Raw genomic sequence first — 23,190 nt, forward strand, 5'->3', positions numbered from 1 at the left:
GACTCACCGTGCTCCTGTACATTAGTGAGTGACGGTGATGGGCATTAACCAGGGACTCGCCGTGCTCCTGTACATTAGTGATTGAGGGTGATGGGCATGAACCAGGGACTCACCGTGCTCCTGTACATTGGTGAGTGATGGTGATGGGCATTAACCAGGGATTCACCGTGCTCCTGTACATTAGTGAGTGACGGTGATGGGCATTAACCAGGGACTCACCGTGCTCCTGTCCATTAGTGAGTGAGGGTGATGGGCATTAACCAGGGACTCACCGTGCTCCTGTACATTAGTGAGTGACGGTGATGGGCATTAACCAGGGACTCACCGTGCTCCTGTACATTAGTGATTGAGGGTGATGGGCATTAACCAGGGACTCACCGTGCTCCTGTACATTAGTGAGTGACGGTGATGGGCATTAACCAGGGACTCACCGTGCTCCTGTACATTAGTGAGTGACGGTGATGGGCATTAACCAGGGACTCACCGTGCTCCTGTACATTAGTGAGTGACGGTGATTGGCATTAACCAGGGACTCGCCGTGCTCCTGTACATTAGTGATTGAGGGTGATGGGCATTAACCAGGGACTCACCGTGCTCCTGTACATTAGTGAGTGACGGTGGTGGGCATTAACCAGGGACTCACCGTGCTCCTGTACATTAGTGAGTGAGGGGGATGGGCATTAACCAGGGACTCCCCCTGCTCCTGTACATTAGTGAGTGAGGGTGATGGGCATTAACCAGGGACTCACCGTGCTCCTCTACATTAGTGAATGAGGGTGATGGGCATTAACCAAGGACTCACCGTGCTCCTGTACATTAGTGATTGAGGGTGATGGGCATTAACCAGGGACTCACCGTGCTCCTCTACATTAGTGATTGAGGGTGATGGGCATTAACCAGGGACTCACCGTGCTCCTCTACATTAGTGATTGAGGGTGATGGGCATTAGCCAGGGACTGACCGTGCTCCTGTACATTAGTGAGTGACGGTGATGGGCATTAACCAGGGTCTCACCGTGCTCCTGTACATTAGTGAGTGAGGGTGATGGGCATTAACCAGGGACTCGCCGTGCTCCTGTACATTAGTGAGTGAGGGTGTTGGGCATTAACCAGGGTCTCACCGTGCTCCTGTACATTAGTGAGTGAGGGTGATGGGCATTAACCAGGGACTCACCGTGCTCCTGTACATTAGTGAGTGACGGTGATGGGCATTAACCAGGGACTCACCGTGCTCCTGTACATTAGTGAGTGAGGGTGATGGGCAATAACCAGGGACTCGCCGTGCTCCTGTATATTAGTGAGTGACGGTGATGGGCATTAACCAGGGTCTCACCGTGCTCCTGTACATTAGTGAGTGAGGGTGATTGGCATTAACCAGGGACTCACCGTGCTCCTGTACGTTAATGAGTGAGGGTGATGGGCATTAACCAGGGACTCACCGTGCTCCTGTACATTAGTGAGTGAGGGTGATGGGCATTAACCAGGGACTCGCCGTGCTCCTGTACATTAGTGAGTGACGGTGATGGGCAATAACCAGGGACTCGCCGTGCTCCTGTACATTAGTGAGTGAGGGTGATGGGAATTAACCAGGGACTCACCGTGCTCCTGTTCATTACTGAGTGACGGTGGTGGGCATTAACCAGGGACTCGCCGTGCTCCTGTACATTAGTGAGTGAGGGTGATGGGAATTAACCAGGGACTCACCGTGCTCCTGTACATTAGTGAGTGAGGGTGATGGGCATTAACCAGGGACTCACCGTGCTCCTGTTCATTAGTGAGTGAGGGTGATGGGCATTAACCAGGGACTCACCGTGCTCCTGCACATTAGTGATTGAGGGTGATGGGCATTAACCAGGGACTCACCGTGCTCCTGTACATTAGTGAGTGAGGGTGATGGGCATTAACCAGGGACTCACCGTGCTCCTGTACATTAGTGAGTGACGGTGATGGGCATCAACCAGGGACTCACCGTGCTCCTGTACATTAGTGAGTGACGGTGATGGGCATTAACCAGGGACTCACCGTGCTCCTGTTCATTAGTGAGTGAGGGTGATGGGCATTAACCAGGGACTCACCGTGCTCCTGTACATTAGTGAGTGACGGTGATGGGCATCAACCAGGGACTCACCGTGCTCCTGTACATTAGTGAGTGACGGTGATGGGCATTAACCAGGGACTCGCCGTGCTCCTGTACATTAGTGATTGAGGGTGATGGGCATGAACCAGGGACTCACCGTGCTCCTGTACATTGGTGAGTGATGGTGATGGGCATTAACCAGGGATTCACCGTGCTCCTGTACATTAGTGAGTGACGGTGATGGGCATTAACCAGGGACTCGCCGTGCTCCTGTACATTAGTGAGTGACGGTGATGGGCAATAACCAGGGACTCGCCGTGCTCCTGTACATTAGTGAGTGAGGGTGATGGGAATTAACCAGGGACTCACCGTGCTCCTGTTCATTAGTGAGTGACGGTGGTGGGCATTAACCAAGGACTCGCCGTGCTCCTGTACATTAGTGAGTGAGGGTGATGGGAATTAACCAGGGACTCACCGTGCTCCTGTTCATTAGTGAGTGACGGTGGTGGGCATTAACCAGGGACTCGCCGTGCTCCTGTACATTAGTGAGTGAGGGTGATTGGCATTAACCAGGGTCTCACCGTGCTCCTGTACATTAGTGAGTGAGGGTGATGGGCATTAACCAGGGACTCACCGTGCTCCTGTTCATTAGTGAGTGACGGTGATGGGCATTAACCAGGGACTCACCGTGCTCCTGCACATTAGTGATTGAGGGTGATGGGCATTAACCAGGGACTCACCGTGCTCCTGTACATTAGTGAGTGACGGTGATGGGCATTAACCAGGGACTCACCGTGCTCCTGTACATTAGTGAGTGACGGTGATGGGCATCAACCAGGGACTCACCGTGCTCCTGTACATTAGTGAGTGACGGTGATGGGCATTAACCAGAGACTCACCGTGCTCCTGTTCATTAGTGAGTGAGGGTGATGGGCATTAACCAGGGACTCACCGTGCTCCTGTACATTAGTGAGTGACGGTGATGGGCATCAACCAGGGACTCACCGTGCTCCTGTACATTAGTGAGTGACGGTGATGGGCATTAACCAGGGACTCGCCGTGCTCCTGCACATTAGTGATTGAGGGTGATGGGCATGAACCAGGGACTCACCGTGCTCCTGTACATTGGTGAGTGATGGTGATGGGCATTAACCAGGGATTCACCGTGCTCCTGTACATTAGTGAGTGACGGTGATGGGCATTAACCAGGGACTCACCGTGCTCCTGTCCATTAGTGAGTGAGGGTGATGGGCATTAACCAGGGACTCACCGTGCTCCTGTACATTAGTGAGTGACAGTGATGGGCATTAACCAGGGACTCACCGTGCTCCTCTACATTAGTGGGTGACGGTGATGGGCATTAACCAGGGACTCACCGTACTCCTGTACATTAGTGAGTGACGGTGATGGGCATTAACCAGGGACTCACCGTGCTCCTGTACATTAGTGAGTGACGGTGATGGGCATTAACCAGGGACTCACCGTGCTCCTGTACATTAGTGAGTGAGGGTGATGGGCATTAACCAGGGACTCACCGTGCTCCTGTACATTAGTGAGTGAGGGTGATGGGCATTAACCAGGGTCTCACCGTGCTCCTGTACATTAGCGAGTAACGGTGATGGGCATTAACCAGGGACTCACCGTGCTCCTGTACATTAGTGAGTGACGGTGATGGGCATCAACCAGGGACTCACCGTGCTCCTGTACATTAGTGAGTGACGGTGATGGGCATTAACCAGGGACTCACCGTGCTCCTGTACATTAGCGAGTGACGGTGATGGGCATTAACCAGGGACTCACCGTGCTCCTGTACATTAGTGACTGAGGGTGATGGGCATTAACCAGGGACTCACCGTGCTCCTGTACATTAGTGAGTGACGGTGATGGGCATTAACCAGGGACTCGCCGTGCTCCTGTACATTAGTGAGTGAGTGTGATGGGCATTAACCAGGGACTCACCGTGCTCCTGTACATTAGTGAGTGAGGGTGATGGGCAATAACCAGGGACTCGCCGTGCTCCTGTACATTAGTGAGTGAGGGTGATGGGCATTAACCAGGGACTCGCCGTGCTCCTGTACATTAGTGAGTGAGGGTGATGGGCATTAACCAGGGACTCACCGTGCTCCTGTACATTAGTGAGTGAGGGTGATGGGCATTAACCAGGGACTCACCGTGCTCCTGTACATTAGTGAGTGAGGGTGATGGGCATTAATCAGGGACTCACCGTGCTCCTGTACATTAGTGAGTGAGGGTGATGGGCATTAACCAGGGACTCACCGTGCTCCTGTTCATTAGTGAGTGAGGGTGATGGGCATTAACCAGGGACTCACCGTGCTCCTGCACATTAGTGATTGAGGGTGATGGGCATTAACCAGGGACTCACCGTGCTCCTGTACATTAGTGAGTGAGGGTGATGGGCATTAACCAGGGACTCACCGTGCTCCTGCACATTAGTGATTGAGGGTGATGGGCATTAACCAGGGACTCACCGTGCTCCTGTACATTAGTGAGTGAGGGTGATGGGCATTAACCAGGGACTCACCGTGCTCCTGTACATTAGTGAGTGAGGGTGATGGGCATTAACCAGGGACTCACCGTGCTCCTGTACATTAGTGAGTGAGGGTGATGGGCATTAACCAGGGACTCACCGTGCTCCTGTTCATTAGTGAGTGAGGGTGATGGGCATTAACCAGGGACTCACCGTGCTCCTGCACATTAGTGATTGAGGGTGATGGGCATTAACCAGGGACTCACCGTGCTCCTGTACATTAGTGAGTGAGGGTGATGGGCATTAACCAGGGACTCACCGTGCTCCTGTACATTAGTGAGTGACGGTGATGGGCATCAACCAGGGACTCACCGTGCTCCTGTACATTAGTGAGTGACGGTGATGGGCATTAACCAGGGACTCACCGTGCTCCTGTTCATTAGTGAGTGAGGGTGATGGGCATTAACCAGGGACTCACCGTGCTCCTGTACATTAGTGAGTGACGGTGATGGGCATCAACCAGGGACTCACCGTGCTCCTGTACATTAGTGAGTGACGGTGATGGGCATTAACCAGGGACTCGCCGTGCTCCTGTACATTAGTGATTGAGGGTGATGGGCATGAACCAGGGACTCACCGTGCTCCTGTACATTGGTGAGTGATGGTGATGGGCATTAACCAGGGATTCACCGTGCTCCTGTACATTAGTGAGTGACGGTGATGGGCATTAACCAGGGACTCGCCGTGCTCCTGTACATTAGTGAGTGACGGTGATGGGCAATAACCAGGGACTCGCCGTGCTCCTGTACATTAGTGAGTGAGGGTGATGGGAATTAACCAGGGACTCACCGTGCTCCTGTTCATTAGTGAGTGACGGTGGTGGGCATTAACCAGGGACTCGCCGTGCTCCTGTACATTAGTGAGTGAGGGTGATGGGCATTAACCAGGGACTCACCGTGCTCCTGTACATTAGTGAGTGAGGGTGATGGGCATTAACCAGGGACTCACCGTGCTCCTGTACATTAGTGAGTGAGGGTGATGGGCAATAACCAGGGACTCGCCGTGCTCCTGTACATTAGTGAGTGAGGGTGATGGGCATTAACCAGGGACTCGCCGTGCTCCTGTACATTAGTGAGTGAGGGTGATGGGCATTAACCAGGGACTCACCGTGCTCCTGTACATTAGTGAGTGAGGGTGATGGGCATTAACCAGGGACTCGCCGTGCTCCTGTACATTAGTGAGTGAGGGTGATGGGCATTAACCAGGGACTCACCGTGCTCCTGTACATTAGTGAGTGAGGGTGATGGGCATTAACCAGGGACTCACCGTGCTCCTGTACATTAGTGAGTGAGGGTGATGGGCATCAACCAGGGACTCACCGTGCTCCTGTACATTAGTGAGTGACGGTGATGGGCATTAACCAGGGACTCACCGTGCTCCTGTACATTAGCGAGTGACGGTGATGGGCATTAACCAGGGACTCACCGTGCTCCTGTACATTAGTGACTGAGGGTGATGGGCATTAACCAGGGACTCACCGTGCTCCTGTACATTAGTGAGTGACGGTGATGGGCATTAACCAGGGACTCGCCGTGCTCCTGTACATTAGTGAGTGAGTGTGATGGGCATTAACCAGGGACTCACCGTGCTCCTGTACATTAGTGAGTGAGGGTGATGGGCAATAACCAGGGACTCGCCGTGCTCCTGTACATTAGTGAGTGAGGGTGATGGGCATTAACCAGGGACTCGCCGTGCTCCTGTACATTAGTGAGTGAGGGTGATGGGCATTAACCAGGGACTCACCGTGCTCCTGTACATTAGTGAGTGAGGGTGATGGGCATTAACCAGGGACTCACCGTGCTCCTGTACATTAGTGAGTGAGGGTGATGGGCATTAATCAGGGACTCACCGTGCTCCTGTACATTAGTGAGTGAGGGTGATGGGCATTAACCAGGGACTCACCGTGCTCCTGTTCATTAGTGAGTGAGGGTGATGGGCATTAACCAGGGACTCACCGTGCTCCTGCACATTAGTGATTGAGGGTGATGGGCATTAACCAGGGACTCACCGTGCTCCTGTACATTAGTGAGTGAGGGTGATGGGCATTAACCAGGGACTCACCGTGCTCCTGCACATTAGTGATTGAGGGTGATGGGCATTAACCAGGGACTCACCGTGCTCCTGTACATTAGTGAGTGAGGGTGATGGGCATTAACCAGGGACTCACCGTGCTCCTGTACATTAGTGAGTGAGGGTGATGGGCATTAACCAGGGACTCACCGTGCTCCTGTACATTAGTGAGTGAGGGTGATGGGCATTAACCAGGGACTCACCGTGCTCCTGTTCATTAGTGAGTGAGGGTGATGGGCATTAACCAGGGACTCACCGTGCTCCTGCACATTAGTGATTGAGGGTGATGGGCATTAACCAGGGACTCACCGTGCTCCTGTACATTAGTGAGTGAGGGTGATGGGCATTAACCAGGGACTCACCGTGCTCCTGTACATTAGTGAGTGACGGTGATGGGCATCAACCAGGGACTCACCGTGCTCCTGTACATTAGTGAGTGAGGGTGATGGGCATTAACCAGGGACTCACCGTGCTCCTGTTCATTAGTGAGTGAGGGTGATGGGCATTAACCAGGGACTCACCGTGCTCCTGTACATTAGTGAGTGACGGTGATGGGCATCAACCAGGGACTCACCGTGCTCCTGTACATTAGTGAGTGACGGTGATGGGCATTAACCAGGGACTCGCCGTGCTCCTGTACATTAGTGAGTGACGGTGATGGGCATGAACCAGGGACTCACCGTGCTCCTGTACATTGGTGAGTGATGGTGATGGGCATTAACCAGGGATTCACCGTGCTCCTGTACATTAGTGAGTGACGGTGATGGGCATTAACCAGGGACTCGCCGTGCTCCTGTACATTAGTGAGTGACGGTGATGGGCAATAACCAGGGACTCGCCGTGCTCCTGTACATTAGTGAGTGAGGGTGATGGGAATTAACCAGGGACTCACCGTGCTCCTGTTCATTAGTGAGTGACGGTGGTGGGCATTAACCAGGGACTCGCCGTGCTCCTGTACATTAGTGAGTGAGGGTGATGGGCATTAACCAGGGACTCACCGTGCTCCTGTACATTAGTGAGTGAGGGTGATGGGCATTAACCAGGGACTCACCGTGCTCCTGTACATTAGTGAGTGAGGGTGATGGGCAATAACCAGGGACTCGCCGTGCTCCTGTACATTAGTGAGTGAGGGTGATGGGCATTAACCAGGGACTCGCCGTGCTCCTGTACATTAGTGAGTGAGGGTGATGGGCATTAACCAGGGACTCACCGTGCTCCTGTACATTAGTGAGTGAGGGTGATGGGCATTAACCAGGGACTCGCCGTGCTCCTGTACATTAGTGAGTGAGGGTGATGGGCATTAACCAGGGACTCACCGTGCTCCTGTACATTAGTGAGTGAGGGTGATGGGCATTAACCAGGGACTCACCGTGCTCCTGTACATTAGTGAGTGAGGGTGATGGGCATTAATCAGGGACTCACCGTGCTCCTGTACATTAGTGAGTGAGGGTGATGGGCATTAACCAGGGACTCACCGTGCTCCTGTTCATTAGTGAGTGAGGGTGATGGGCATTAACCAGGGACTCACCGTGCTCCTGCACATTAGTGATTGAGGGTGATGGGCATTAACCAGGGACTCACCGTGCTCCTGTACATTAGTGAGTGAGGGTGATGGGCATTAACCAGGGACTCACCGTGCTCCTGCACATTAGTGATTGAGGGTGATGGGCATTAACCAGGGACTCACCGTGCTCCTGTACATTAGTGAGTGAGGGTGATGGGCATTAACCAGGGACTCACCGTGCTCCTGTACATTAGTGAGTGAGGGTGATGGGCATTAACCAGGGACTCACCGTGCTCCTGTACATTAGTGAGTGAGGGTGATGGGCATTAACCAGGGACTCACCGTGCTCCTGGACATTAGTGAGTGAGGGTGATGGGCATTAACCAGGGACTCACCGTGCTCCTGTTCATTAGTGAGTGAGGGTGATGGGCATTAACCAGGGACTCACCGTGCTCCTGCACATTAGTGATTGAGGGTGATGGGCATTAACCAGGGACTCACCGTGCTCCTGTACATTAGTGAGTGAGGGTGATGGGCATTAACCAGGGACTCACCGTGCTCCTGTACATTAGTGAGTGACGGTGATGGGCATTAACCAGGGACTCACCGTGCTCCTGTTCATTAGTGAGTGAGGGTGATGGGCATTAACCAGGGACTCACCGTGCTCCTGTACATTAGTGAGTGACGGTGATGGGCATCAACCAGGGACTCACCGTGCTCCTGTACATTAGTGAGTGACGGTGATGGGCATTAACCAGGGACTCGCCGTGCTCCTGTACATTAGTGATTGAGGGTGATGGGCATGAACCAGGGACTCACCGTGCTCCTGTACATTGGTGAGTGATGGTGATGGGCATTAACCAGGGATTCACCGTGCTCCTGTACATTAGTGAGTGACGGTGATGGGCATTAACCAGGGACTCGCCGTGCTCCTGTACATTAGTGAGTGACGGTGATGGGCAATAACCAGGGACTCGCCGTGCTCCTGTACATTAGTGAGTGAGGGTGATGGGAATTAACCAGGGACTCACCGTGCTCCTGTTCATTAGTGAGTGACGGTGGTGGGCATTAACCAGGGACTCGCCGTGCTCCTGTACATTAGTGAGTGAGGGTGATGGGCATTAACCAGGGACTCACCGTGCTCCTGTACATTAGTGAGTGAGGGTGATGGGCATTAACCAGGGACTCACCGTGCTCCTGTTCATTAGTGAGTGAGGGTGATGGGCATTAACCAGGGACTCACCGTGCTCCTGTACATTAGTGAGTGAGGGTGATGGGCATTAACCAGGGACTCCCCGTGCTCCTGTACATTAGTGAGTGACGGTGATGGGCAATAACCAGGGACTCGCCGTGCTCCTGTACATTAGTGAGTGAGGGTGATGGGAATTAACCAGGGACTCACCGTGCTCCTGTTCATTAGTGAGTGACGGTGGTGGGCATTAACCAGGGACTCGCCGTGCTCCTGTACATTAGTGAGTGAGGGTGATTGGCATTAACCAGGGTCTCACCGTGCTCCTGTACATTAGTGAGTGAGGGTGATGGGCATTAACCAGGGACTCACCGTGCTCCTGTTCATTAGTGAGTGAGGGTGATGGGCATTAACCAGGGACTCACCGTGCTCCTGCACATTAGTGATTGAGGGTGATGGGCATTAACCAGGGACTCCCCGTGCTCCTGTACATTAGTGAGTGACGGTGATGGGCAATAACCAGGGACTCGCCGTGCTCCTGTACATTAGTGAGTGAGGGTGATGGGAATTAACCAGGGACTCACCGTGCTCCTGTTCATTAGTGAGTGACGGTGGTGGGCATTAACCAGGGACTCGCCGTGCTCCTGTACATTAGTGAGTGAGGGTGATTGGCATTAACCAGGGTCTCACCGTGCTCCTGTACATTAGTGAGTGAGGGTGATGGGCATTAACCAGGGACTCACCGTGCTCCTGTTCATTAGTGAGTGAGGGTGATGGGCATTAACCAGGGACTCACCGTGCTCCTGCACATTAGTGATTGAGGGTGATGGGCATTAACCAGGGACTCACCGTGCTCCTGTACATTAGTGAGTGACGGTGATGGGCATTAACCAGGGACTCACCGTGCTCCTGTACATTAGTGAGTGACGGTGATGGGCATCAACCAGGGACTCACCGTGCTCCTGTACATTAGTGAGTGACGGTGATGGGCATTAACCAGGGACTCACCGTGCTCCTGTTCATTAGTGAGTGAGGGTGATGGGCATTAACCAGGGACTCACCGTGCTCCTGTACATTAGTGAGTGACGGTGATGGGCATCAACCAGGGACTCACCGTGCTCCTGTACATTAGTGAGTGACGGTGATGGGCATTAACCAGGGACTCACCGTGCTCCTGTACATTAGTGAGTGACGGTGATGGGCATTAACCAGGGACTCACCGTGCTCCTGTACATTAGTGAGTGAGGGTGATGGGCAATAACCAGGGACTCGCCGTGCGCCTCTACATTAGTGAGTGAGGGTGATGGGCATTAACCAGGGACTCACTGTGCTCCTGTACATTAGTGAGTGAGGGTGATGGGCATTAACCAGGTACTCACCGTGCTCCTGTACATTAGTGAGTGAGGGTGATGGGCATTAACCAGGGACTCACCGTGCTCCTGTACATTAGTGAGTGACGGTGATGGGCATTAACCAGGGACTCGCCGTGCTCCTGTACATTAGTGAGTGAGCGTGATGGGCATTAACCAGGGACTCGCCGTGCTCCTGGACATTGGTGAGTGACGGTGATGGGCATCAACCAGGGACTCGCCGTGCTCCTGTACATTAGTGAGTGAGGGTGATGGGCATCAACCAGGGACTCACCGTGCTCCTGTCCATTAGTGAGTGAGGGTGATGGGCATTAACCAGGGACTCACCGTGCTCCTGTACATTAGTGAGTGAGGGTGATGGGCATTAACCAGGGACTCGCCGTGCTCCTGTACATTAGTGAGTGACGGTGATGGGCAATAACCAGGGACTCGCCGTGCTCCTGTACATTAGTGAGTGACGGTGATGGGCATCAACCAGGGACTCGCCGTGCTCCTGTACATTAGTGAGTGAGGGTGATGGGCATTAACCAGGGACTCACCGTGCTCCTGTACATTAGTGAGTGACGGTGATGGGCATCAACCAGGGACTCACCGTGCTCCTCTACATTAGTGAGTGAGGGTGATGGGCATTAACCAGGGACTCACCGTGCTCCTGTATATTGGTGATTGAGGGTGATGGGCATTAACCAGGGACTCACCGTGCTCCTGTACATTAGTGATTGAGGGTGATGGGCATTAACCAGGGACTCACCGTGCTCCTCTACATTAGTGAGAGAGGGTGATGGGCATTAACCAGGGACTCACCGTGCTCCTGTACATTAGTGATTGAGGGTGATGGGCATTAACCAGGGACTCACCGTGCTCCTGTACATTAGTGAGTGACGGTGGTGGGCATTAACCAGGGACTCACCGTGCTCCTGTACATTAGTGAGTGAGGGGGATGGGCATTAACTAGGGACTCCCCCTGCTCCTGTACATTAGTGAGTGAGGGTGATGGGCATTAACCAGGGACTCACCGTGCTCCTCTACATTAGTGAGTGAGGGTGATGGGCATTTACCAGGGACTCACCGTGCTCCTGTACATTAGTGATTGAGGGTGATGGGCATTAACCAGGGACTCACCGTGCTCCTGTACATTAGTGATTGAGGGTCATGGGCATTAGCCAGGGACTCACCGTGCTCCTGTACATTAGTGAGTGACGGTGATGGGCATTAACCAGGGTCTCACCGTGCTCCTGTACATTAGTGAGTGAGGGTGATGGGCATTAACCAGGGACTCGCCGTGCTCCTGTACATTAGTGAGTGAGGGTGATGGGCATTAACCAGGGACTCACCGTGCTCCTGTACATTAGTGAGTGAGGGTGATGGGCATTAACCAGGGACTCACCGTGCTCCTGTACATTAGTGAGTGACGGTGATGGGCATTAACCAGGGACTCACCGTGCTCCTGTACATTAGTGAGTGAGGGTGATGGGCAATAACCAGGGACTCGCCGTGCTCCTGTATATTAGTGAGTGACGGTGATGGGCATTAACCAGGGACTCACCGTGCTCCTGTACATTAGTGAGTGAGGGTGATGGGCATTAACCAGGGACTCGCCGTGCTCCTGTACATTGGTGAGTGAGGGTGATGGGCATTAACCAGGGACTCACCGTGCTCCTGTACATTGGTGAGTGAGGGTGATGGGCATTAACCAGGGACTCGCCGTGCTCCTGTACATTGGTGAGTGAGGGTGATGGGCATTAACCAGGGACTCACCGTGCTCCTGTACATTGGTGAGTGAGGGTGATGGGCATTAACCAGGGACTCACCGTGCTCCTGTACATTGGTGAGTGAGGGTGATGGGAATTAATTAGGAGAAAGTGAGGACTGCAGATGCTGGAGATCAGAGCTGAAAATGTTTTGCTGGAAAAGCGCAGCAGGGCAGGCAGCATCCAAGGAGCAGGAAAAGGGCTCACGCCCGAAACGTCGATTCTCCTGCTCCTTGGATGCTGCCTGACCTGCTGCGCTTTTCCAGCAACACATTTTCAGCGTTAACTAGGGATTCACTGTGCTCCTGTACATACTGACACTGAGTGTTACTGGTTGAGGAACATTTTGGTCTCCTTCCTATCGGAAAGATGTTGTGAAACTTGAAAGGGTTCAGAAAAGATTTACAAGGGTGTTGCCAGGGTTGGAGGGTTTGAGCTACAGGGAGAGGCTGAACAGGCTGGGGCTGTTTTCCCTGGAACATCGGAGGCTGAGGGGTGACCTTATAGAGGTTTATAAAATTATGAGGGGCATGGATAGGATAAATCGACAAAATCTTTTCCCTGGGGTCGGGGAGTCCAGAACTAGAGGGCATAGGTTTAGGGTGAGAGGGGAAAGATATAAAAGGGACCTAAGGGGCAACTTTATCACACAGAGGGTGGTACGTGTATGGAATGAGCTGCCAGAGGAAGTGGTGGAGGCTGGTACAATTGCAACATTTAAGAGGCATTTGGATGGGTATATGAATAGGAAGGGTTTAGAGGGATATGGGCCGGGTGCTGGCAGGTGGGACTAGATTGGGTTGGGATATCTGGTTGGCATGGACAGGTTGGACTGAAGGGTCTGTTTCCATGCTGTACGTCTCTATAACTCTATGACTCTATGTCTGGGTTGGTAATAATGCATGTTTTTATTGGTATCAGATTACAAGTTTGTAAACGTTTGGATGTGTAACAATTAGAGTTCAGATCTATCCTCCTGGTTACCGAGAACCCAGGCCAGGCTGCCCTATTCGCTTCACTCCCTGATCTCGTCCTGAGCTCAGACAGGGCGAAGCCCAGTTGTCCTCAGTAAACTGGGTTGGCAAAGGGGCCCCTGGCTGACATCCCGTCACTTCTGCCAAATGTGGGTGGCTTGCTGGGTGAGGGCAGTGTCAAAGTAATTCTCTCACTCCCACTATTGTGCCCCTCCCCTTCCCCCTTGGCACAGTCATGAGAAGCTGGGAGAACATCAGGGGAAAAGCTGTCATTGCCCACCCTGTCTCGCCCCTTGGCAGTGACTGACCCTCAGTGATGCTCGGAGGGCACACTGCTGGCTGGGCAGCAGGCAGACCGAGACTAAAGCACTGCCTCTCCAACCTGACCCCCTTCCCATGATCCATCACTTACTTGGCATAGGCCTTCTCCATCAGAGCACACCAGAACTCGTTCCAGTCACATGACCTGACGAAAATCAGCTGACCCCTCTCATCGGTGGGAAGGAGATCATCGACTACAACATCCACCCATTCACCGAAATGCCAGAACTGCAATCAGAGAGAATAACAGGACCATTTTTGCTGCTGTTTACCTATTATTTACTTATCTAAGCTACTTAACTCTGTGATCTGCCTGTATTGCTCGCAAGACAAAACGTTTCACTGTACGTGTGAAAATAAATTCAATTCAGTTCAAATCAATTCAATATGGCTGTTCCTGTATCTCAACGCCATGTTCCCATAACCCTTCCAAATCTGAAATTGTAGCGAGGTCTTCGTCTCCATGGTTTCCTGTGGTAGAGAATTCCACACATTTCACTGCCTGTTGACTGCAGAAATTTTCCTCATCTCTTGTCTGACGCGGCCTACCCTGCAGCCTGAGTGTTTCCTGGTTTTAAACTCTTCCCACCCAGGGGAAACATCCCCCCTGCACTGAGTCTATCCAGCCCTGTGGACATTTTTGTACATGTCACTCAGGTCCCCCTCTCATTGTCCTCAACTCTTGGAGAGAACCGGGCCAATCAATCGAAATTCTTCTCATTGGACGGCCTTGCCGTGCCTGGGATTAGCTGAGTGAGCCTCTGCTCCTGTTGAGCCGAGTATATCCTTTCTTTGGAAATAAATATGTAATCCTCTGCTCGTGCCTTTCATTGAAACTATTGGCAAGTCCTTCCTTCTCCCAGTGTGCCATGATAAAGGGCAGCAGCCAGGGGACCCTGTCATTTCAGGCTGGGATTTTAGAGCTTCCTCCTGCTCTGTCACACCTTGGTCTTCTGCTCTTTTCTCCCCCTCACCTCCCCTTCTCTGGGTTGTGCTCACCTCAAATCACTTGGGAAAATGGAAGTGAGAATGTCAGTGACTCAGCTCGCCAGGAGCCTGAAGCCTGGGTTCACTCAGATTCACCACTGAACCATTATCAGAGGTACTGTTTCCAGGAGGTGTTAAATTGGGAGTTCTCCCGGAATCCCACCTACTTATAGAGTCATAGAGAAACAGACCCTTCGGTCCAACCCGTCCATGCCGACCAGATATCCCAACCCAATCTAGTCCCACCTGCCAGCACCCGGCCCATATCCCTCCAAACCCTTCCTATTCATATACCCATCCAAATGCCTCTTAAATGTTGCAATTGTACATTATCGAGGAAATCTGGTTTCTCCTTGTGGGAGCTTGCTGTGCTCAGGGACTTCCTACTGTGCACCAGTGACCAAATTCCAAGGGCATTTAATTAGCTGTAAAACACAGTGGGATGGCCTGAATGTGTGAGAGGTGCAATATTTCATTTTGCCATGAAACTGTAATGTCTGTTATTCACCTGGGAGGGGGTGGCTGTTGTTCGAGTCTCTCTCACACACACCAGTAAAAACAAGGCCATGTATGTTAGGGAAGTTGAACACAGATCAGCCACCCAGCCACAGTGTAATGCAGGCCAGCATTCCCTTTTCACAAGCTGGCCAGTAATCTGGTGGGATAGCTCCCCAGTCTTTGATAGTCCCTGGTATTATGTGGATGGAGATTGAAGTCTGTTCCAGTTGTTATTATTTTGAGGTGCCGGTGTTGGACTGGGGTGGACAAAGTTAAAAATCACACACTACCACACCATAGTCCAACCAGTTTCGTTGGAAGCACTAGCTTTCGGAGCGCTGCTCCTTCATCAGGTGGTTGTGATAAGATCGTAGGACACAGAATTTATAGCAAACATTTACAGTGTGATGTAACTGAAATTGTATATTGAAAAAGAGCTGGATTGTTCGTTATTAACCTTATCTCATACAGTACTATCCCTCTCATGCTGTCTACTGCCATTATACACTTTTCACTGTACTCTCATTCTTGTGTAATTTGAGTGCAAGTAGCAATAAATTTAATTCGAATCCTAATTTGTGTGTCTCAAACATTTCATTCTCTGCTGTACAATCTCCCCCCCCACTCTTCCTGGAACTAAGCCTCACTGCGTTTTGTCTGATTCATCCCCAGGACCCTGTCCATCTGTCTCAGAAACCCCTTCATTTCTCCCCTCCACAGGCCTCTCACCTTCGGGAACGCGCACTTCCTTCTCACGCAAACTGCCTATTATACCATGGAACTTGGACTCTCAGTCCTAAGCGATCTGTATCCAAAGTAACTAAGATAAATAAGTCACGTTTGCCCTTTCTGCTGAAGGTGTGACCGAGAACTCACTGTTTACTTTGCGTTGCAAAACACCAACACAATCCTGCTCGGTTGAATGGTTTGTTTGAATGGCTGATTTAAGCCATACAAAGCTTGTGATAAACAGTGACTTTTATCTGTGTACTTTCATTACTTGCCAAGTTCATACCAGAGATGTCTGTAAGATAAATGTCAAAGTCTCTTCATGTGCAAATACTACACTGAAGTTAAAGGAATTAAAGGCCACATATAGCCCCGAGTCTACTCTATCAATCTGAATATCAGTTTTAATCTGTACTGTCACTCCATCATCCTGAATATCAATGCTAACCTGGGCTGTCACTCCATCATCTCTGAGAGAAATGTATTGCTAGGGAGAGTTGTAGTTTATCAATTAGAAACAACAGTACAGAGTGTTGGTGAGGCCTCACCTGGATTACTGCGACCAGTTTTCACCCCTGCATTTACGAGAGGATATACTGCATTCAGTTATGAGGACCCTCTTAGTGCCTCAGATAAGTGTAAACATTAGTATTGTATGTATAAGGGAGGTCTTTGGTTTGTTGGATAGAATCAATTCCAACGTTTTGTTAAAAAAAACCTAAAGAACTGTGGTTGCTGTAAATCAGAGACATAGAACATAGACGAATACAGCGCAGTACAGGCCCTTTGGCCCTCGATGTTGCGCCAATCCAAGCCCACCTAACCTACACTAACCCACTATCCTCCATATGCTTGTCCAATGCCCGTTTAAATGCCCATAAAGAGGGAGAGTCCACCACTGCTACTGGCAGGGCATTCCATGAACTCACGACTCGCTGAGTAAAGAATCTACCCCTAACATTTGTCCTATATCTACCCCCACTTAATTTAAAGCTATGCCCCCTTGTAATAGCTGACTCCATACGTGGAAAAAGGTTCTCACGGTCGACCCTATCTAAACCCCTAATCATCTTGTACATCTCTATCAAGTCACCCCTAAACCTTTTTTCTCCAATGAAAACAACCCCAAGTGCCTCAGCCTTTCCTCATACAATCTTCCTACCATACCAGGCAACATCCTGGTAAACCTCCTCTGCACCCGTTCCAGTGTCTCCACATCCTTCCTATAGTATGGCGACTAAAACTGTACACAATACTCCAGATGCGGCCGCACCAGAGTCTTATACAACTGCAACATGACCTCAGGACTCCGGAACTCAATTCCTCTACCAATAAAAGCCAGTACAACATATGCCTTCTTCACCGCACTATTTACCTGGGTGGCAACTTTCAGAGATCTGTGTACATGGACACCAAGATCCCTCTGCTCATCCACACTACCAAGTATCCAACCATTAGCCCAGTACTCCATCTTTTTGTTACTCATACCAAAGTGAATCACCTCACACTTACCCACATTGAACTCCATTTGCCACCTTTCTGCCCAGCTCTGCAGCTTATCTATATCCTGCTGTAACCTGACACATCCTTCCTCACTGTCAACAACTCCTCCGACTTTTGTATCATCCGCAAACTTGCTCACCCAACCTTCTAACCCCTCCTCCAGGTCATTTATAAAAATGACAAACAGCAATGGTCCCAAAACAGATCCTTGTGGAACACCGCTAGTAACTGCACTCCAAGATGAACCTTTACCATCAACTACTACCCTCTGTCTTCTTCCAACCAGCCAATTCCTAATCCAAACCTCCAACTCACCCTCAATGCCATACCTCTGCATTTTCTGCAGTAGCCTACCATGGGGAACCTTATCAAACGCCTTACTAAAATCTATACACACCACATCTACCGCTTTCCCCTCGTCCACCTCCTTAGTCACCTTCTCAAAGAATTCAAGAAGGTTTGTGAGGCATGACCTGCCCTTCACAAAACCATGCTGACTATCCTTGGTCACATTATTCCTATCCAGATGTTCATAAATCCTATCCCAGGACAAAATCAGAAATTGCTGGAAAAGTTCAGCAGGTCAGGCACGTCCGTGGAGAGAGTTCTCCAGTTCTGAGGAAGGGTCAACGGACCTGAAATGTTAACGCTGATGTCTCTCCACAGATGCTGCCAGACCTGCTGAGCTTTTCCAGCAACTTCTGTTGCTGTCAACGTTTTGTTTGTTTACTTGATATGAACTGCATTGGTGACTATTCTTGTATACAAAGAGTTGTCTTTATGAATGAAGTATACTTTTGAAATTTAAAAAAAAGCAGTTTGAAAGAGAATCATTTATACTGAGTCCTGGGATGAAGGGCTTGCCTTATTAAGAATATTCATTGGGTTCGGCTTTTATTCATTCATGTTCAGAAGAATGAGGGATGATCTTATTGAATCGTTCAAGATTCTGAGTAGGTTTGACAGGAAGGATGTTGAGTCAAGATCAGAGTGGTGCTGGAAAAGCACAGCAGGTCAGGCAGCATCCGAGGAGCAGGAAAATCGACGTTTCAGATCAAAGCCCATCATCAGTGTTTTCCCTTGTTTTGGGAGTGTTGAATTAACAATCGCACAGAATAAGGAACTTACATTAAAACTGAGGTGAGGGAAATCTCTGCTTCCAGATGGCAGCATCCTCCAACCCACAGAGTTGTGAAGGTGAGATCTCAGGAAGTATTTAACAAGGAGATCAGTAGGTTCCTGAAATATCGGCGATTTGATGGCCACGAGTGGTGGGTATGAAAGAGGTCGAGGCCTTGGACAGATCGGCCATAACCTTGTTGAATGCTAGGGCAGGTTTGATGAGCCAAATGGCCTACCCTGTCCCTAGTTCTTATGATCTTCCCCCACTAGTTACCTGATGAAGGAGCAGTGCTCCGAAAGCTAGTGCTTCCAGATAAACCTGTTGGACTATAACCTGGTGTTGGGTGAGTTTTACCTTTGTTCACCCCAGTCCAAACACCGGTTCCTCTACAACGTGTCTATTTCTGATGTTCTTCTACTTTCTGCTTTCACGATTGAAAAGCCTCACTCCAATTTGAATATTTGATTTCCTGATTCTGGTCTCCGCCATCAGCACAGTTACTTTCTCGGTATCTGTCATTTCCGTGCCCTACTGCATTTTCCTTCTAGGAACGAACCCTTGTAAACTCCATACAATCTTGTCAAAGCTTGGAAACTCTCCAAGGTCAATACAATATATCCTTGTGGACGTTGGCTGACCACGATGAAATGTTATCCTACAACTGCTGACTCAACAGCATCGACAGAACCAAAACAAAAACTTCCTCCCCTTCGTGTTCCAGCCTGTTTTGGATAAACACCAACATTCCACGGGCTACTCGAGTCATTGTCTGTGCCTAACCGCTAGTTTCTAACAATTTCCCAACAAAAGACCCGCATTTCTCCCTTATTCTCCTAGTTCCTCAACATTTGGGAAATGACCCCCATTTGTGTCTGATCCAAAGTCAACAATCTCACATGGCCCTGGTTTGAACTCTGCCAGAGTTTTATCAGTGTCACATATTCTGTCCACATTCCATTGTAAATCCTGCTCTGTAACACTTACTGTATTCTCTAATCTTTGCAATCTCACTCGTTGTCCAAGTCATTAACTTTTTAAACGGACAGCTAAGACTCCAGCAGAGATCCCAACCACCACTCCAACCCCTTCACCTCCAACTCCAGCTTTCAACACGTCCAGCCATTTTCTACTTTTTTGCTGATGCTCTCCCGTGTGGAACTTAATAAAATGTCTTTCAGAAGCCCATGTCGGTGACACCCACAGGTTTCCTGGTCTTCCACAGTTAGAGAGCTCCTTAAAACATTCACCGAGTCAAACATGAATTATTCTGCACAATCTGCACTGACTCTCTGACACTGCAGATGCTGGAGTCTGAACTTTCCAGATGGAAAGATATTGACCGGAATCATTAACTCTATTTCACTCTCGACTGTTGGTACCAGATACTTGGTAAATCCGTCTGCTTTTATTTCTGACTGTCTCTCTCTCTGTTCACATTTGTTCATGTTGGAAAGTAAGGTAGTGGCAATAGCTCTGAGCTAGTAACCCAGAATACTGCAGGCTGACGTGGATTCAGACCACAGTACAGCAGGTAGCAAAATTTGTATTAAATTTTGTTTAAAAATCCAGATTTATAAACTGGCCTAACTGTAACCATATTATAAATGACGTGCTTGATTGTAATCCAGAACACGAGATTAATGCTCTGGGGGCATTGGTTCAGATGGTGAATTTTGAATTCAAGATAAATCTGGAATAAAACGAATTTCATGATGACCATGTAAGTATAAAACCCATTTGGTTCACTCATACCCTTCAGGGAAAGTAATCAGCCAACCTTACCTGGTCTGGCCTACATGTGACTCCAGACCCACACCAATGTGACTCCAGACTCTGCCTTTGGGGCAATTAAGGATGGGCAAGGAATGTTGATCCAACCACTAACACCCACGCCCCCATGAACATTCTTTTAAGATTCCCTTTAGTGAAGGAAATCTGCTGCGCTGACCTGGTCTGGCCTACATGTGGCTTCAGACTCCCAGCCAATGTGATTGCTCCTGACTACCCTCAGGGGAATAATACTCCAAATGTGCTCTGACCAGAGCCTTATACAGCCTCAGAGGTACATCCCTGCTTTTATATTCAAGTCCTCTCAAAATAAATGCCATCATTGTATTTGCCTTCCTAACTGCTGTCTCAACCTGCCAGTTTACCTTGCAAGAATCCTGGACTAGAACTCCCAAGTCTCTTTGCACTTCAGATTTCTGAATTTTCTCCCCATTTAGAAAATTGTTTTCTCTCTCTGGAACATTATATAGCGATAGTGGGGTATACACACATATATAGGCCACAGCAATTAGTGGGATCTTATGACAGATATATCACAAAGTAACATGGAATCATTGAATCCCTCCAGTGTGGATGGAAGTGGGCCATTCAGCCCATCAATTCCACAGTGATCCTCCGAAGGGCATCCCACCCAGACCCACCCACCTACCTAATCGCTGTAACCCCATATTTCCCATGGCTAATTCACCTAACATGCACATCTTTGGATTGCGGGAGGAAACCAGCGCAAACTTATGCAGACATGGGGAGAATGTACAAGCTCCATGCGGACAGTCGCCCGAGGGCTGGAATCGAACCTGGGACCCTGTCCGGCAGCAGTGCTAACCACTGAGCCACTTACAGTCAGGTAGGAATACAAATATATTACATTGCAACAGCAGGATGTAGCTGGAGACACATTACATAGCAATATATTACATTGAAACAATAGGGTATAGATGCAAATACATGACAGCAACAGTGCTGTTATTTACAGAGTAACAGTGGACTATGTGAACAGACACATCACCCCGTGATACTGACCCGAAAGTGAAAAATGCCGCAATAATTTCGTTGGAAGTCTTGATTAGGTGGCACAACATGAGCAAAAACATCCTGTTCCATTGTCAGGGAGGACAATGCAGCCAGAAACCAGCAGTCTCCTGGAGAAAAAGGAACAACGTCACCAGTGTTAGAGACAATCTCCCATCCTCCCGCCAACCTGGTGCAGTCTCTGCCACCCACAATCGATGTTACTGTGCAGATTTGTTAGTGCTACTGGGGCCTCACAAAATGCACCGGACCCAGAGTGTAAGCAGATGGGTTTGGTTAGTGAGGGACTGCCCCTTCCCTTTCCCAACCCCATCAGCATCCAGGAAGGGGGGGATGGGGGGGTGTTGGAAACCTGCAAACAAGGGTACAGTTGGAAATTAATTACAAAAATAAATGAATGCTGACATAATAAAGATGGTAGGAGAGGTGGTGTGTTGTGACTGCAGGAGATGGGAGCTCCTGGACACCAGCTTAATCCAGCATGAATATAAGGCCAGAAGATGTAGGAGCTGAACAAGGCCATTCAGCCCATTGTGTCTGCTGTGCCATTCAATGGGATCACGGCTGATCTGATTATCCTGAACTCTACTTTCCTGCCTTTCCCCCAGCTACCCTTGATTCTCTCACTGATTAAAAATCTGTCTACCTCAGCCTTGAATATATTGAATGATTCGGCCTCTGCAGCCCTCTGCAGTACAGAATCCACAGATTCACTATTCACTGAGGGAAAAACATTCCTCCTCATCTCCATCTTAAATGTGTGACCCCCTTATTCTGAGATGATGCACTCTGGTCCCAGACTCTCCCACAATGGGAAACAACTTTTCAATATCTATCCTGTCATGTCCCCTAGAAATCTTGTGTGTTTTAATAAGGTCACCTCTCAGTTAGCTATATTCCAAAAAGTACAGGCCCAACCTACTCAACCTCTCCTCATAACACAGTCCCTCTATATGTGATATCAGTCTAGTGAACCTTCTCTGGACTGTCACCAATGCCAGTATAGCCTACCTTAGATAATGGAGCCCAAACTGTTCACAGTTACCCGGCTGGTGTCTGATTAATGCCATGTTTTACTTTTATACTCCAATCCCTATGAAATAAAGGCCAACATCTCCTTTGCCTTCCCTTTTACCCACTGAACTTGGAGGCTTTTTGAGATTTATGCACGAGGACTCCCATAGCTTTCTGCAGTCTTTCCCCATGTAAGTAATGTTCATCTCCTCTATTCCTCCGACTGAAATACATGACCTCACATTTTCCCCACATCATCGAGTCATAGAGACGCACAGCATGGAAACAATCCCTTCGGTCCAACTCATCCATGCCGACCAGATATCATAAATTAATCTTGTCCCATTTGCCAGCACCTGGCCCATATCCCTCCAAACCCTCCCTATTCATATACACAGCCTCCACCACTTCCACTGGCAGCTCATTCCATACATGTACCACCCTCTACGTGAAACGGTTGCCCCTTAGGTCTCTTTTATATCTTTCCCCTCTCACCCTAAACCTATTCCCTCTAGTTCTGGACTCCCCCACCCCCGGGAAGAGACCTTGTCTATTTACCCTATCCATGCCCCTCATGATTTTATATATCTCTATAAGGTCACCCTTCAGCCTCTGATGCTCCAGGGAAAACAGCCCCACCCTATTCAGCCTTTCCCTATAGCTCAAATCCTCCAACCCTCCAAGATCCTTGTAAATCTTCTACTCCATCTGCC

General features: G+C 49.8%; 1 protein-coding gene across 1 annotated transcript in view; it reads right to left on the bottom strand.

Annotated features, from left to right (window-relative positions):
- LOC140456622 (calpain-14-like) overlaps positions 1 to 23,190 on the bottom strand; it is a 182,915-nt gene that overhangs the window by 114,471 nt on the left and 45,254 nt on the right. The window contains exons 4-5 of the mRNA XM_072550752.1: positions 21,455 to 21,573; positions 13,895 to 14,031 (exon numbers count right to left, since the gene is read on the bottom strand). Coding sequence (XP_072406853.1) covers positions 13,895 to 14,031; positions 21,455 to 21,573 — 256 coding nt within the window. The remainder of the gene's footprint in view (positions 1 to 13,894; positions 14,032 to 21,454; positions 21,574 to 23,190) is intronic.

Source organism: Chiloscyllium punctatum, chromosome 3 (assembly GCF_047496795.1).
Source record: "Chiloscyllium punctatum isolate Juve2018m chromosome 3, sChiPun1.3, whole genome shotgun sequence".
Classification (NCBI taxonomy): Eukaryota; Metazoa; Chordata; class Chondrichthyes; order Orectolobiformes; family Hemiscylliidae; genus Chiloscyllium; species Chiloscyllium punctatum.